This window comes from Mauremys mutica, chromosome 2, assembly GCF_020497125.1.
Source record: "Mauremys mutica isolate MM-2020 ecotype Southern chromosome 2, ASM2049712v1, whole genome shotgun sequence".
NCBI lineage: Eukaryota > Metazoa > Chordata > Testudines > Geoemydidae > Mauremys > Mauremys mutica.
This window is the reverse complement of record NC_059073.1, coordinates 54,116,373-54,132,976: the sequence shown is the minus strand read 5'-3', so window position 1 is coordinate 54,132,976 and position 16,604 is coordinate 54,116,373. Positions and strand designations below refer to the sequence as shown.

At 41.7% G+C, this 16,604-nt stretch overlaps 1 protein-coding gene across 1 annotated transcript in view; it reads right to left on the bottom strand.

The window, feature by feature from the left end:
• ZNF704 (zinc finger protein 704) overlaps positions 1-16,604 on the bottom strand; it is a 163,694-nt gene that overhangs the window by 40,890 nt on the left and 106,200 nt on the right. Inside the window, exon 3 of the mRNA XM_045004454.1 lies at positions 3,721-3,824. Coding sequence (XP_044860389.1) covers positions 3,721-3,824 — 104 coding nt within the window. The remainder of the gene's footprint in view (positions 1-3,720; positions 3,825-16,604) is intronic.

Genomic DNA, 16,604 nt, shown 5'->3' with positions numbered 1-16,604 from the left:
ATAAATAGGAATGTTTTCCCTGAATAGGGCCCAAATTGATCACTAAAATAAATTAGATTAAAAAATCAAATCCCCTCCCTTTGACTGGTGGAAACTCTAAATGTGCTATATACATTCCCCAATCTTAAACTTCTGAGTATGCCTAAATCCTTGGTTTGTAATCTCAGACACCCGCTCCCCCGAAAAGAGGCATACACAGCCCCAAAACAGTAACCCATATCCATAAAAATTCTGTCATCAGCCTACTGTTAAAACACCAAACAAACAAAAGTGCTCCAACATCAACCTCATGGTGTGCCAGTGTGTTTATGTATCAGATCTTTGTTTATTTATTTAGATATATGTGCCCTGGGACAGGAACCTTCCCCCTGCCCCCCAATACAGTGCCAAGCACTCTGCTGGTGCTTAGCAAGTAAATAATAACATTCAGTATTAAATGTGAGACTGGAATTTTTTCCAAATCTGACAGTACCTGCAGTTTCCTGTCCCTCACAAACTGTTCCTTACTTTTTAACTTTTTAACACACAAGTCTCATTCTCAGTGGTGGTACAGGCACAAGAATCATTTCCTTCACTCATTACCAAAAGCCTCACCCAAAACCCACTGAAGTCAATAGAAATCTTTCCACTGTCTTCCATGGGCTTTGGATCAGGCCCTAAAGCATGAGCAATTATTAAAAATATCCACTGCTCACAACACTGGGCCCAATCCTGCAAACATTATGCTCATGTATAATTATACTCACTTACGTGCTTAAGTGTTTGCAGAATCGGGATCAGAGTGCAAAATGCAGGCAAGTTAGTGAGTGCCACAATTCCTTTTGAAAATGTACAAATAATTAGCTCATTGCTGACAAAGCACAAAATAATACATTAGAACATAATGCAAAACTGTTTCAGTTTGTGGTTACAGCATTTCAGCATTCTTGTGTGTTTCTCCTTTTTTCTATTTTTTGAATGATTTGCACTTCAGTCCCATGACAAAGCCAAGCAGCACATCTGGTATCAACTTGTGAACTTAGCAGCATTTAAAAATGCTGTTTGTTCAGAAAAACAAAGGAGGAAACATGCTTTCAAATGTAATTTTCTGACACATTTATGGCGGCGCTTTGTGTTCTCTGGTTTTACAGCTTCCCTTTACTTTGGTGAGATGGAGATTTAATCAAGAAAAAGGTAATATACAAAAGAAAATGACTGAATGAGGTTGACAAGAAGAAGAAAACAAACACAGTGGGCCTGATTTGCATTTACACTAACACATTTGGCAGTGTACAGGAGCCTTAAAATAGGTATAATTGTAATTTACTTCCACTTTAAGGCCCCTTTACATTGCCAGAGTGGTATAAAGGGGATTAACTGTAAATGAGAATCAGACCCAATATTACTGGTTTGTGGGGAAAAGGGCCATATTCTGATCTAGTTTACACAGAGGTAAATCCAGAGCAACTCTACTATAGAGCAGAATTTCACCCACCATTCTTACAAACGTTTGAATAAAAACTTTTAATTTAATCTTTCCACTATTTAGCAAATATTCAAACAGTATATGTAGAACTTATCAACTGGGAGAGCTGATCAATCAAAAGCTACTAGAGAGCACGCGTTGATGCTCTCTTGTTATTTCTGTTTTTAAATCGTTGGAAGGTGTTCAGATGCTAGGGTTGGGGGGACTATCTAAGTCATGGTTTCTCAAACAGGGATTGCCGCTTGTGTAAGGAAAGCCCCTGGCAGGGCAATATTTCCCTCAGCCGCTACTGATGTAAGTATCTAGATACACAGATTCCCAGACAGTGGGCATGTTATACTGAATGAAGGAAATTAACATTTTTATGAAAGATGAAGAATTGGCTTCAAAAGCAAGGGTTTCTCAAACATTTTCAAAGTGTGGACTCCATCTTAATAGAAAGATTGCTTTGTGGCTCACTCCCACCTCCTCCACTGATTCATGATCAGTTAATATCCCTACTGCAGCTACTGCAATTGTTTACAGTAGGAGAGTATTTAGTACATAGTTAGCAGCTGGAAGTGAGGAGGAAGAGCCAGCACACATGACCGGCTAGCTCTCCATGGACCTCCAACAAGTGCATCACCACATCAGGATCTCTGCCACATAATATTATAGATTTTTAAACCCTTACAAGCCCTCTCAAACTATCAGTGACATTTTCTTATCAATCTCATTATCAGATGTTGAAAATACCAATTGCTTATCAGATTTATGAATTGTTTTATACGTGTGTTGTGTTCATGTAATCAAGTGTCTTATGGGTAGGGCCCTACCAAATTCATGGCCATGAAAAACATGTCACGGCCGGTGAAATCTGGTCTCCCTCCATGAAATCTGGTCTTTTGTGTGCTTTTACCCTATACTATACAGATTTCACGGTGGTGACCAGCATTTGTCAAATTGGGGGTCCTGACCCAAAAGGGATTTTCAGGGGGGTCACAAGGGTATTTTAGGAGAGTCATGGTATTGCCACCCTTAGTTCTGCGCTGCCTTCAGAGCTGGGCGGCTGGAGAGCGGCGGCTGTTGGCCAGGAATCTAGCTCTGCAGGCAGCAGCAAAGAAGTAAGGGTGGCAATACCATACAATCCCATCCTTACTTCTGCGCTGCTGCTGGTGGCAGCTCTGCCCAGAGCTGGCCCAGCGGCTGCCACTCTCCTGCCGCCCAGCTCTGAAGGCAGCGTTATTGGCAGCAACAGCATAGAAATAAGGGTGGCAGAACTGCAACCCTCCCTATAATAACTTTGTGCCCCCCCCAACTCCTTTTTGGGTCAGGACCGTACAATTACAACAATATGAAATTTCAGACTTAAATATATGAAATCATGAAATTTATGATTTTTAAAATCCTCTGACCATGAAATTGACCAAAATGGACTGTGAATTTGGTAGGGCCCTATTCATGAGTTTGGTTGCATGTTGTCTGAGAGAAATTATCCTGGAAACAGGTGCACAGGATGGGAACTAAGGCCCCGATCTTTCAATCTTTTCAGCCTTGAAGTTGTAATCAGGTCTCCGGGAGGAGGGAGGAGTCACAATTACTCTGCCTTCTCATATTGCTAAATGGGAAATAGGACCTGGATATATTCTGACTGGGGAGGATGTGGATGGGTGGGGACAGTACGGAAAAGGCTGAGAATCACTGCCATATTGACTTCATGTGTAAATTCTCCACATTATCAGATTATTTTATACAAACATTTCAGGAGGGTCAGAAGATCCACCACTTTACTGATCCTCCTCTGGTCTTTCCTCCCATGCAGGGGGTGAGCTAGGGTTACAGATGCTAGAGCAGCTCCACTGCCACTCAGAAGCCATATTCTCATGTATGGGCTTTTCTCCAACAGCACCTAGAGACCTCTACTAGGTCAAGGCCCAACTGTGCTAGGCACAGTATAAACACAGAGTAAATCACAGTCCCCTCCAGAGGTAGATTCTGCTCCTCCTTACTTACCTGAACTCTCCCACTAGTCCTCAAGCTTGCCTCTACCTCCCCTAGTGGGTAATTACAATGGGTACAACAGGACAACTGGGCAGCTATTTTTCTTTTGCAGTTGAATTACTACTACTGGGGCAGATAAGACTACTTTATCCCTACCATATTTATTCAGATGTGTTATGTGCCTGCCACAAAACGGAAAGTAACTTTCAGATTCTCAGTAGAATGTATTACTACCACTTCTTACAATCCCCCAAAGTATTATGTTGTAAGTTTACCATTGGGCCGTACAGGAGGGCTGTGAACCAAAGGGCTGGTGGATAAACTGGTTAGTACCATAGCTGCTGTCACTTTATCCATGTCCAGTTCTTCTGAAGATTTTCTGAAACACAGTGAAAGGAAGGCAGAAAAATCTCAGTAAACGACTCTTTCAGCAGTTTAATGGTAGGCCTAGTCCTAGGGTTGCCAACTTTCTAATTGCACAAAACCAAACACCCTAGCCATGCCCCTTTCCCAAGGCCCCACCCCGCCCCTTCCCCGAGGCCCTGCCCGCCACTCACTACATTTCCCCCCCCCTCAGTGGCTTGCTCTCCCTCAACCTCACTCACTTTCACTGAGTTGGGGCAGGGAGTTGGGGTGCGGGAAGGGGTGTGGGCTCTGGGGTGGGGCTGGGAACGAGGGGTTTGAGGTCCAGGAGGGGGTTTTGGGTTGGGGGGAGCTCAGGGGTTTTGGGTGCAGTTGGGGGCTCCAGCCAAGGGATTTGGCGTGAGAGGGGGCTGCGGGTTGAGGCAGGGGATTGGGGTGCAGGAGGGGGTATGGGCTCTGGGTGCGGGCTCTGGGCTGGGGCCGGGGATGAGGGGTTCAGGGTGTGTGATTGGGCTCTAGGCTGGGGCATGGTGTTGGGGATGCATGTGTGTGTGAGGGCTCCGGCTGGGGGTGTAGGCTCTGGGGATCAGGGGTTTGGGGAGCAGGAAGGGGCTCCAGGTTTGGGGGGGGGGTTCAGGGCTGGGACAGGGGCATGGGTTTACCTTGGGTGGCTCCCAGTCAGTGGCACAGTGGGGCTAAGGCAGGCGCCCTGCCTGTCCTGACTTCGCCACAGTTCCCGGCCAATGGGAGTGCAGAGCCGGAGCTTGGGGTGGGGGCAGCGCGTGGAGCCCTGTGGCCCCCCCCCCGCCTATGATCCAACCTGCTGGCTGGTTCTGGGGAACAGCGCAGTGCCACAACAGGTAGGGACTAGCCTGCATTAGACCCGCAGCACCGTCAACCAGACTTTTAACAGCCTGGTCACCGGTGCTGACTGGAGCCACTAAGGTCCTTTTTCAACTGGGCATTCCGGTCAAAAACTGGACGCCTGGCAACCCTACCTAGTCCACAGGAAACTGGAAGATGGCAACAAAACTACTCAAGGAAAGAATCAGAAAAGAACCTGATCTGAAAGTTTGTGTCAATCACCTACTGTATACTAAAGTTGACTACTTTTAGCAAATCAGCACAAATCTAAGGGAAATGAAAAGGGGTTTGCATGAAAGATGTTGTGAACCTCTCTATCTGTTTGTTACCCCAGTGAGGCCCCATGATTTCAACTACTCATGTGCTTAAGTGCTTTTCTGGATTGAGGCCTAAAGAAACAAAAGTAGGGCAGGTAAAATAAACATCACTCTCAGCAGAGTAACAGGATACCTGGAAGCATTCTTTACTTTCAAACTAAAATTGAGTGGGACAGATTTTATTTTATTTTAGTTACTTCTGCTTAATTGTATTAAGTCAACACACACACACACGCGCGCGCGTGCGCAATCAATTTTCACTTTATCATCACTTGGCCATTAGCTTAAAAGACCGGTTAGGTTACAGAACAGACCCACCAACCAACCAAGCAACCACCTGCTTTAAGATAAAAAAGTCTTTGAAAATCGGAAAGATTCAGCCCTAGAATGATCTGTAGCACAAGGGTCCACAGGGGACGGTAAGTCTACCAGGACAGGGATTGTGACAGCTAACTAAGGGGCCTGGTGTGGGCTAGCATCTTCCCAAAAGTGGGCAAAGTCTGCTGTGGCAGGGAGAGTGAGGACAGCTGATTCTCAGAGAGTTTCCTGTATAGCCTGAACTTCAATTTAAAGCACAAACACTAAGAAGATCTGCCTGGCAGATCTTCTTAGTAAGCAGCAGTGCAAAAACTGCCTGGGGCACAGTGTCCCCTGCTGGTTAAGACAGGCACATTATCAGGGATGAATCAAGCCTCTAGAATAGATATATATTCAGGGCAGAGCTCTTGTTCCATGCTTGTGGCTGTAAAAGTGGCTCTCTTTATAATACAGTATACATCAAATAGCACTTCCATTTACATCCTGCCAAACTACTCCAAGAGACAGACAATCAGGAAAATGTAAATGTATTGGAAACAAATTTCTGAAAATAGACTGCACCAAAACAAAACTACTGAACATCACTAGCTGTGAATTCAGCTGTCACAGAGGAACTCTATCAAAAAGCAAAGAGAGAAAACTCACATCTAGGTGGGAGAACCCCCAAAATTCACATTAATGAACCAATAATGCCAATGACTGGATTTTGCAAATCAGTCAGCAAGTGCACACACAATAAAAAACAAGGTTCATGAATCACAGAATACACTTTGATCACTGAATTTGACAACTATAGATAAATTCCTATTATTATACTTCATAGCCCATTAGTGCATTTACTGGCCATTAATTTTTAAAATAATGAATTCCTGGTAATTAAATTTTTAAATAATGAGTTCAGTACAAGGCTTTGCTATTACATTTTTGCTAGGCAGTTGGGAGAGACTACTAATTTTTTGTGTGAATTTGAAAGTATGAAGATTAGCGGGGTTCTACCGCATATTTAAAAACAGAACAACTCTCTTGGTGTTTTGGATTAGCCACTTGTTGGTCAATCATTATAAAGTAATTTCATCCTGCATATGGGGCACTGTTTTATGAAATACAGGATTTAACTCACTTCATTTGTATTCCCCCCTTCCCACTCCCCGCCCCCGTTTGTGTTTGTTTTCTGTTGCTATTCTAGCAAATGAGTTTGTTGACAGGCATGTTCATCTTAAGTGTATAGCTTATACTGGTGACTTTGCAGAAAGGGAATGGGAAAACATTTGGTTGAGCCATTCACTACAAGGCCCAAGATTTATTGTGTAATCTGATTACTTCTGTGTCAACAGAGGATGGGAGGAAATTCTAGCCCAACAGAGGAAATGCACCAGGAACAGATGCAGGCCTTTGGGGAACGAGTTGGAGGGCAATGGATAGTAGGAAGGGAAAAATCTGTGATGTTCCCTGACCAGGACTGTCATATTTAAAAAGGGTTAATGGGATGACCCAGGCAATTATAGGCCTGTCAGGCTGACACTGATTGCAGGAAAGATAGTGGAACAGCTGATATAAGATTAGATTAATACAGAATTAAAGGATGACAATACAATTAATGCCAATCAACATGGATTTATGGAAAATAGATCCTTTCAAACTAACTTGATTTCTTTCTTTATTGAGATTACAAACTTGGCTGATAAAGGTAATAGAGTTGATGTAATATACTTAGACTTCTGTAAGGTGTTTGACTTGGTACTGCACAACATTTTGATTAAAAAACTATAATGCTATTCAGTTAACATGGCACATATTAAATGGATTAAAAACTGGCTGATAGGTATCAAAATAAAATTGTAAACAGGGAATCATCATCAAGTGGGTCTGTTTCAAGTGGGTCCTGCAGGGATTGGTTCTTGGCCCTACACCATTTTAAATTTTTATCAATGACCTGGAAGAAAACATACATTTATCACTGATAAAGTTTGCAGATGACACAAAAGTTGGAGGAGTGGTAAATAATGAAGAGTACACGTCACTGATATAGAGTGATCTAGATCGCTTGCTAAGATGGATGCAAGCAAACAGTGTTTTAATATGGATACATCTAAATATTTATCTCTGTGAATAAAGAATGTAGGTCATACTTAGGATAGGGATTGTACCTGGGAAGCAGTGACTCTGAAAAAGATTTGGAGGTCATGGTGGATAATCAGCTGAACATGAACTCTGAGTGTAGTGCTGTGGCCAAAACGGATGCATAAACAAGGGAATCTTGAGTGGAATAGAGTTGGTATTTAACACTGGTGTGACCACTGCTGGATTACTATGTCCAGTTCCGGTGCTCACAATTCAAGAGGATGTTGATAAATTGGAAAGGGTTCAGAGAAGAGCCATGAGAATGATTAAACGATTAGACTCAAGGAACTCAATCTATTTATTTTAACAAAGAAAAGGTTAAGGGGTGATTTGATTACAGTCTATAAGTACCTACACGTGTGTGACTCTAACCACCCTTGTATTCACCCCTACACACTATTGTAATAATCTTCATACAAAATATATCTTGTGAGGTATCTTTTCAATAGTAATAGCTCACTATTGGGGGACGGATAGCTTAGTGGTTTGAGCATTGGCCTACTTAAACCCAGGGTTGTGAGTTCAATCCTTGAGGGGGCCAGTTAAGGATCTGGGGCAAAAATTGGTCCTGCTAGTGAAGGCAGGGGGCTGGAACTCAATGACCTTCCAAGGTCCCTTCCAGTTCTAGGAGATTGGTATATTTCCAATTATTACCCTATTACCTCACTGATCAATAATACTCTTGTATGATGTATGTATGCAGTATGTATTAAGAGTGTTATGGATATATGCTGGTGTTATGACTAAAATGTGTTTAAAGCCAGGCATGTCGGGGGGGAACTGGTAAACAGGTCTCCTCTAGACAAAAGAATGTATTTGCTTCTCTGACCAGCCTGCTCATCAGGCAGCAACAAAGAAGGTACATTTACATATAAGCAGTAAAACAGGGCCATCAAACTAACAAGAGGGGGAGATTGTAGGAAAAAGAACAATTTGCATTTTAGCAAACACCAGCAAGGGAAGAAAGAGTATCCAGACTTCACGTCACCTTCCTCACAGCTTGAATAAAGTTTACTTTGAGAGGTAACCCTCAGAAGAATCCACTTCACAGGTTTACTGGTCTATAAAGAGAGAGGGGCTGAAACTCAAGTGATAAGCAATTGAATCAACACTGTATATAATATTACTATATTAAAGAAGTGTATAAAGTGAGGTCTTTTCTGAAAGCTAATAACACACTGATGATTAATATAATTGTGAAATGTATATATTATCACTATATGAGGAAATATGGATACTTAACGATATTATGCTTTAAAGTCTGTATCCAAACAGGGAGAAACAGGTTCCCTGCCAAACAGGAGAGAAAGCAGCTATTTACCTCACTCCTATGAAAATGAAGCATGATGGAATCAAAACAATGGAAGCCCAATTTACATATAGAGGGATTGGAAGCCCACAGGAAGGGAAGAACAGCATGAGGTCATCCTCCCTCTTGAAACAAAGACACTCTGGGATTTTGGAAGATAAGCAAGGACAGAAGCCATCTTTGGCATCCATCACTAGACAGCCCAAGAGAACAAAGCTCTTGCAAACAGAGAAAGATGGGTCTTTCAACGAAGGGGGGGTTGTAGTCTCTGGAAACTAAACACAAGTAAGAAACCTGCTTAGGCAAAGATATTTCACTTAGGAAGACAAGGGAAGCAGCTTCTTGTACTTTCCCTCAGTCAAGACTTTCCACATAAGTCAGCCATGACTGCAAAGAAGATTGGTGAGAGAAACCATCTTGAACAAAGCCTGTACCTTGCAAGACTAAGTTTTAGACTTTTAGATGTGTGTTTTCACTTATATATGCTTGGAACCCTTTCTAAGTTTATTCCTTTTACTTGGCACCACCGAACCTATGACCTATTGTCAATAAATCTGTTTTACATTTTACTATAAACCAACTCTGTGCTGTGTTTGAGGGGAATGGTGTATTTACCCCAGTAAAGTTAATAAGCTGTGATGTGCTCTTGTGTCTTCAAACGAACAAAATAACCTTATTATTTCTCCAAACTGTCCAGGAGAGGCCTGGACATTGAAGAACACAGTTTTGGGAAAATTTGGGACTGGGTGTGTTAGGGTCACCTTGCTGGTTGTAACCAAGGCTGGTGGAAGCCAGAGTGGGGCTGTAGACAGAGCTGCTGAACCAGGACTGTCTAGGACGCAGACACTCAAGTTGTGACTTACCTGCAGTAGGCTGGTTGAGATCATCCCAGGCTGAAGTTATAGCAGCAAAGCACTGTACAGCACCCAGGCTTACAAAGCAAGTGGTGCCACAACCCCTTACTATTCTACACTGCACCCCAGAACTGTTACGATGGGGAACAAATTTTTGAGACCAGGCTCTTCAATCTAGCAATAACATGATCAAATGGCTGGAAGTTAAAGCTGGACAAATTCAGACTGAAAATAAGGTGTAAAATTTTAACAGCAAGGGTAAGTAACCATTGGAACAATTTACCAAGGGTCGTGGTTGTTTTCTCCATCCCTGCCAACTTTTAAATCAAGATTGGATGTTTTTCTAAAAGACATGCTCTAGGAATTATATTGGGGAAGTTCTATGGCCTGTGTTATGCAAGAGGTCAGACTAGATGATCACAATGGTCTCTTCTGGCCTTGGAATCTATGAATTTATGAAAAGAGAAGTCATCCTGCATCTTCAGTATCCCGTGCACCTGGTTAATGTGCAGGAGCTTGTTCAATAAAGAAGGGGCAGTACGAATATCACGCTGCCTCAATATCCCTTCCATACGATGCTGTCATTCAAAGTATTTTTCGGGAAATCTTCCTTGACGTTCCAGAATAATCCTTTTAGCAGTAACTAATCTAACAAAAATGCATCTTGATGATGCCTTAGCTTTTATAGAACTCTTTTCATTCATCAGTATATCTCAACGCACTTTACAAAAGAGGCCAGTATCATCTTCCCCAGTTTTTTAAAGGGATTTGTTTCTTTCTCAAAGCATGAGACAAAATACAAACAGAAGGTTCAAAATGTATACTGTTTCTAATTACCCCCCCCCCCATTATAGCTGACACTTTGAACCAAATTAATTTTAGCATTCCCAAAACATGTCTTAAAGCAGTGGTTCTCAAAGCCGGTCCACCGCTTGTTCAGGGAAATCCCCTGGTGAGCCGGGCTGGTTTGTTTACCTGCCACGTCTGCGGGTTCAGCCGATTGCAGCTCCCACTGGCCACCGTTTGCCGCTCCAGGCCAATGGGGCTGCGAGAAGGGCGGCCAGCACATTCCTCGGCCAGCGCCGCTTCCCGCAGCTCCATTGGCCTGGAGCGGCGAACCGCGGCTAGTGGGAGCTGCGATCGGCTGAACCTGCGGATGCAGCAGGTAAACAAACCAGCCTGGCTCGCCAGGGGCTTTCCCTGAACAAGTGGTGGACCGGCTTTGAGAACCACTGTCTTAAAGTACTGTATGTAGCCACTGAGAAAACATCTACACAGAACAGCATCTACCACTTAATTTTTAGTCAAATTTAAGCTATAGAAATTTGCAGTTATATAATTCCAAAATAATATTCAGTTGTTTTCTTCTCCCAAGATCCTTCAACTATTGAAAGATTCAAAGAACAGTTAAAAACTTCTAATAAAATAGATACTTTTACAAAATATATATTTTTAATGTTGCAAGTCTATAGTCCAGAAACTGCCAACAAAATCAAATGGCCAAGGGCCAAGGGCCAGCTTCATGGGACTACTCACATGAGCAAGAAGACTAGGACTGGGCCCTCAGAAATGATTCAGTCAGTTTCAAAACTGATCCCAAGGATTGTTGACTGTTTTTAGCATGTAAGTGTTTTATCAGTCTGAGCCAATACATATTCAACTTTTTTTGAAGCTAAAGAGTAGTATCAAAAATAAGCCACAGTTTCTAGACATAGTAACTGATAGCCAAGGTATTTGGGCTGGTTACAGATTATGGGTGAGATTTTGTCAAACTTATTCACGTAATGTAGTACCTAACTCCTTAAACAGCCCAACTGAAATCAATGGGTTATTTAAAAAAAAAATAGCAGTATTCATTTTAAGTATATGGCCCTACAGAATTAATACAGTGGTTAATGGGTTGTAGATACTAGGTACATAGGAACATAAGTATTGCCACATTGGATCAGACCTCTGGTCCATCTAGTCCATAATCAAGTCTCTGACAGTGGCCATTGCCAGATACTTCAGAGGAAGGTACAAGAATCCCCAATAGGTAGAATCATAGGGTTAAAAGGGACCACAAGGGTCATCTAGTCTAATCCCTGATAGATGTGTGGAATAATCTCCCTCAATGACTATCTCATCCTAATCCCTAATAGTTGGAGATTGGTTTAATCCCTGAAGATATATATTTATATATAGGCTGCTAGGTAAGAGATTGAAGTCCAGGACCTCCAGAGTAGCATTCTCTGAAATGTTTTCAGTTCCACACACAAGGCCAGTTAGACAGGCAGAACTGCAGGGTCTCAATGCGTGGATGAGACGATGGTGTAGGGAGGAAGGGTTTAGATTTATTAGGAACTGGGGAACCTTTTGGGAAAGGGGGAGCCTATACAGCAAGGATGGGCTCCACCTAAATCAAAATGGAACCAGATTGCTGGTACTTAAAATTAAAAAGGTCATAGAGCAGTTTTTAAACTAAGGGCTGGGGGAAAGTCGACATCCCTGTGGCAGAGGAGCATGGTTCGGTCAGAGACATCCCTTAGAGGAGGATCTATTAATAGAGAATCTCTATGTCCTAGTAAGGAAGAGAGGATGGAAGATAAAATATGGGTAGGGTCGGATTAGAAACAGTCAAATGAAAAAGTCCCATTCAATTACATCACAAAATGGAAGACAGCTGAAAAGTGACAATTTTTTAAATTGCTTATATACAAAAGCTAAAAGTCTAAATAATAAGATGGGTGAACTAGAGTGCCTTGTATTTAATGAGGATATTGATATAATAGGCATCACAGAAACTTGGTGGAATGAGGATAATCAATGGGACACAGTAATATCAAGGTACAAAATATATTGGAAGCACAGAACAGGTCATACTGGTAGGGGAGTGGCACTATATGTGAAAGAAAGCGTAGTCAAATGAAGTAAAAATCTTAAATGAATCAAACTGTACCACAGAACCTCTATGGATAGTAATTCCATGCTTGAACAATAAGAACATAGAAGTAGAGATATACTACCGACCACCTGACCAGGATGGTGATAGTGACTGTGAAATGCTCAGGGAGATTATAAAAATAAAAAAACTCAATAATATTGGGGGATTTCAACTATTCCCATATTGACTGGGTACGTCACCTCATGATGGGATGCAGAGACAAAGTTTATTGACACCCTAAATGACTGTTTCTTGGAGCAGCTAGTCCTGGAACCCACAAGGGGAGAGGCAATTCTTGATGTAGTCCTAAATGGAGCACAGGATTTGGTACAAGAGATGAATATAGCTGAACCACTTGGCAATAGTGACCATAATATAATTAGATTTAACATCCCTGTGGTGGGGAAAACACCACAGCAGCCCAACACAGCAGCATTTAATTTCGGAAAGGGGACTACACAAAAATGAGGAAGTTAATTAAACAGAAATTAAAAGGTTCAGTGCCAAAAGTGAAATCTCTGCAAGCTGCATGGAAACTTTTAAAAGACACTATAATATAGGCTCAATTTAAATGTACACCCCAAATTAAAAAACATAGTAAGAGAACTAAAATTGCCACCATGGCTAAACAACAAAACAAAAGAAGCAGTGAAAGGCAAAAAGGCATCCTTTAAAAAGTGGAAGTTAAATCCTATTGAGGAAAATAGAAAGGAGCATAAACTCTGGCAAATGAAGTATAAAAATATAATTAGGAAGGCCAAGAAAGAATTTGAAGAACAGCTAGCTAAAGACTCAAAAAGCAACAACAACATTTTTTTTAAATACATCAGAAGCAGGAAGCCTGCTAAACAACTAGTGAGGCCACTGGACAATTGAGATGTTAAAGGAGCACTCAAGGACGATAAGGCCATTGCGGAGAAAATAAATGAATTCTTTGCATCAGTCTTCATGGCTGAGGATGTGAGGGAGATTCCCAAACCTGAGCCATTCTTTTTAGGTGACAAATCTGAGGAACTGTCAGAGATCGAGGTGTCATTAGAGGAGGTTTTGGAACAAATTGATATATTAAAAACAGTAATAAGTCACCGGACCAGATGGTATTCACCCGAGTTCAGAAGGAACTCAAATGTGAAATTGCTGAACTACTAACTGTGATATGTAACCTATCATTTAAATCAGCTTCTGTACCAGATGACTCGAGGATAGCTAACATGACACAAATTTTTTAAAAAGGCTGCAGAGGTGATCCCGACAATTACAGGCCGGTAAGCCTAACTTCAGTACCGAGCAAACTGATTGAAACTATAATAAAGAACAGAATTGTCAGACATATAGATGAACATGATTTGTTGGGAAAGAGTCAACAGGGTTTGTGTAGGGGAAATCATCTCTCATCAATCTACTAGAATTCTTTGAGGGGATCAACAAGCATGTGGACAAGGGTGACCCAGTGGATATAGTGTACCTAGATTTTCAGAAAGCCTTTGACAAAGTCCCTCACCAAAGGCTCTTAAGCAAAGTAAGCTGTCACGGGATAAGAGGGAAGGTCCTTTCATGAATCGGTAACTTGTTAAAAGATAGGAAACAAAGGGTAGGAATAGATGGTCAGTTTTCAGAATGGAGAGAGATAAATAGTGGTGCCCCAGGAGTCTTACTGGGACCAGTCCTATTCAACATATTCATAAATGATCTGGAAAAAGGGGTAAACAGTGAAGTGGTAAAATTTGCAGATGATACAAAACTACTCAAGATAGTTAAGTCCAAAGCAGACTGCGAAGAGTTACAAAGGGATCTCACAAAACTAGGCAACTGGGCTACAAAATGGCAGATGAAATTCAATACTGATAAATGTAAAGTAATGCACATTTGAAAACATAATTCCAACTATACATCCACTCACTGTACATTGGCAGTCAAAAGAACTAACAGATTGTTGGGAATCATTAGGAAAGGAATAGATAATAAGACAGATGAGAATCACCCCATCTCAAAAAAGATTTTGGAAAAGGTACAGAAAAGGGCAAAAAAATGATTAGGGGTATGGCATGGCTTCCGTATGAGGATTAATAAGACTGGGACTTTTCATCTTGGCAACGAGATGACTAAGGGGGCATATGATTCATAGATACATAGATTCTAAGCCTGGAAGGGACCACGAGAGGTCATCGAGTCCAGTCCCCTGCCCTCACGGCAGGACCAAATACTGTCTAGACTATCCCGGATATACATTTATCTAACCTACTCTTAAATATCTCCACAACCTCCCTAAGCAATTTATTCCAGTGTTTAACCACCCTGACAGTTAGGAACTTTTTCCTAATGTCCAACCTAAACCTCCCTTGCTGCAGTTTAAGCCCATTGCTTCTTGTTCTATCCTTAGAGGCTAAGGTGAATAAGTTTTCTCCCTCCTACTTATGACACCCTTTTAGATACCTGAAAACTGCTATCATGTCCCCTCTCAGTCTTCTCTTTTCCAAACTAAACAAACCCAATTCTTTCAGCCTTCCTTCATAGGTCAAGTTCTCAAGACCTTTAATCATTCTTGTTGCTCTTCTCTGGACCCTTTCCAATTTCTCCACATCTTTCCAGAAATGCGGTGCCCAGAACTGGACACAATACTCCAGTTGAGGCCTAACCAGCGCAGAGTACAGAGGAAGAATGACTTCTTATGTCTTGCTCACAACACACCTGTTAATGCATCCCAGAATCATGTTTGCTTTTTTTGCAACAGCATCACACTGTTGACTCATATTTAGCTTGTGGTCCACTATAACGCCTAGATCCCTTTCTGCCGTACTCCTTCCTAGACAGTCTCTTCCCATTCTGTATGTGTGAAACTGATTGTTCCTTCCTAAGTGGAGCACTTTGCATTTGTCTTTATTAAACTTCATCCTGTTTACCTCAGACCATTTCTCCAATTTGTCCAGATCATTTTGAATTATGACCCTATCCTCCAAAGCAGTTGCAATCCCTCCCAGTTTGGTATCATCTGCAAACTTAATAAGCATACTTTCTATGCCAATATCTAAGTCGATGATGAAGATATTGAACAGAGCCGGTCCCAAAACAGACCCCTGCGGAACCCCACTTGTTATACCTTTCCAGCAGGATTGGAAACATTAATAACTACTCTCTGAGTACGGTTATCCAGCCAGTTATGCACCCACCTTATAGTAGCCCCATCTAAGTTGTATTTGCCTAGTTTATTGATAAGAATATCATGTGAGACCATATCAAATGCCTTACTAAAGTCATAATAGAGGTCTATAAAATCATGACTGGTGTGGAGAAAGTAAATAAGGAAGTGTTATTTATTCCTTCTCATAACACAAGAACTAGGGGTCACCAAATGAAATTAATAGGCAGCAGGTTTAAAACAAACAAAAGGAAGTATTTCTTTACACAACACACAGTCAACCTGTGGAATTCTGCCAGAGGATGTTGCAAAGGCCAAGACTATAACAGGGTTTAAAAAAAAACCTAGATAAATTCATGGAGGTTAGATCCAGCAATGGCTATTAGCCAAGATAGGCAGGGATGGTGTCCCTAGCCTCTGTTTGCCAGAAGCTAGGAATGGGTGACAGGGAATGGATCACTTGTTGATTGCCTGTTCTGCTCATTCCCTCTGAAGCCCCTGGCATTGGCCACTGTTGGAAGACAGGATACTGGGCTAGATGGACCCTTGGTCTAACCTAATATGACTCTTGGCCTCAACTACACCTTGTGGCAATGTGTTCCACAGCCTAATTTTGTGTTCAGTGAATTGACAGCTTTCAGTTTCACTGAATTTCCTCTTGTTCTTGTGTTGAGACGAGGAAAACAGAAACTCCCCATCTACCTGCTCTCTAAAATTCATTATTATACTTTTAGCATGTTCCCTCTTATTCATCTCCTTACTAAGATAAACAATCCCAATCTTTCCAGTTTCTATTCACATGAGTGATTTTCCATTAATGAATTATCTAAATATTGTGCTAAATCCTCAAGCCAGCGAGGGATATGCTTAGTGCTACTGAAAGGACTTGGGGGTAAGGGGGTTCTAAATCACCTTTGGCTTCTCCTGATGATATGGCCGGATGGAAGACAGTTC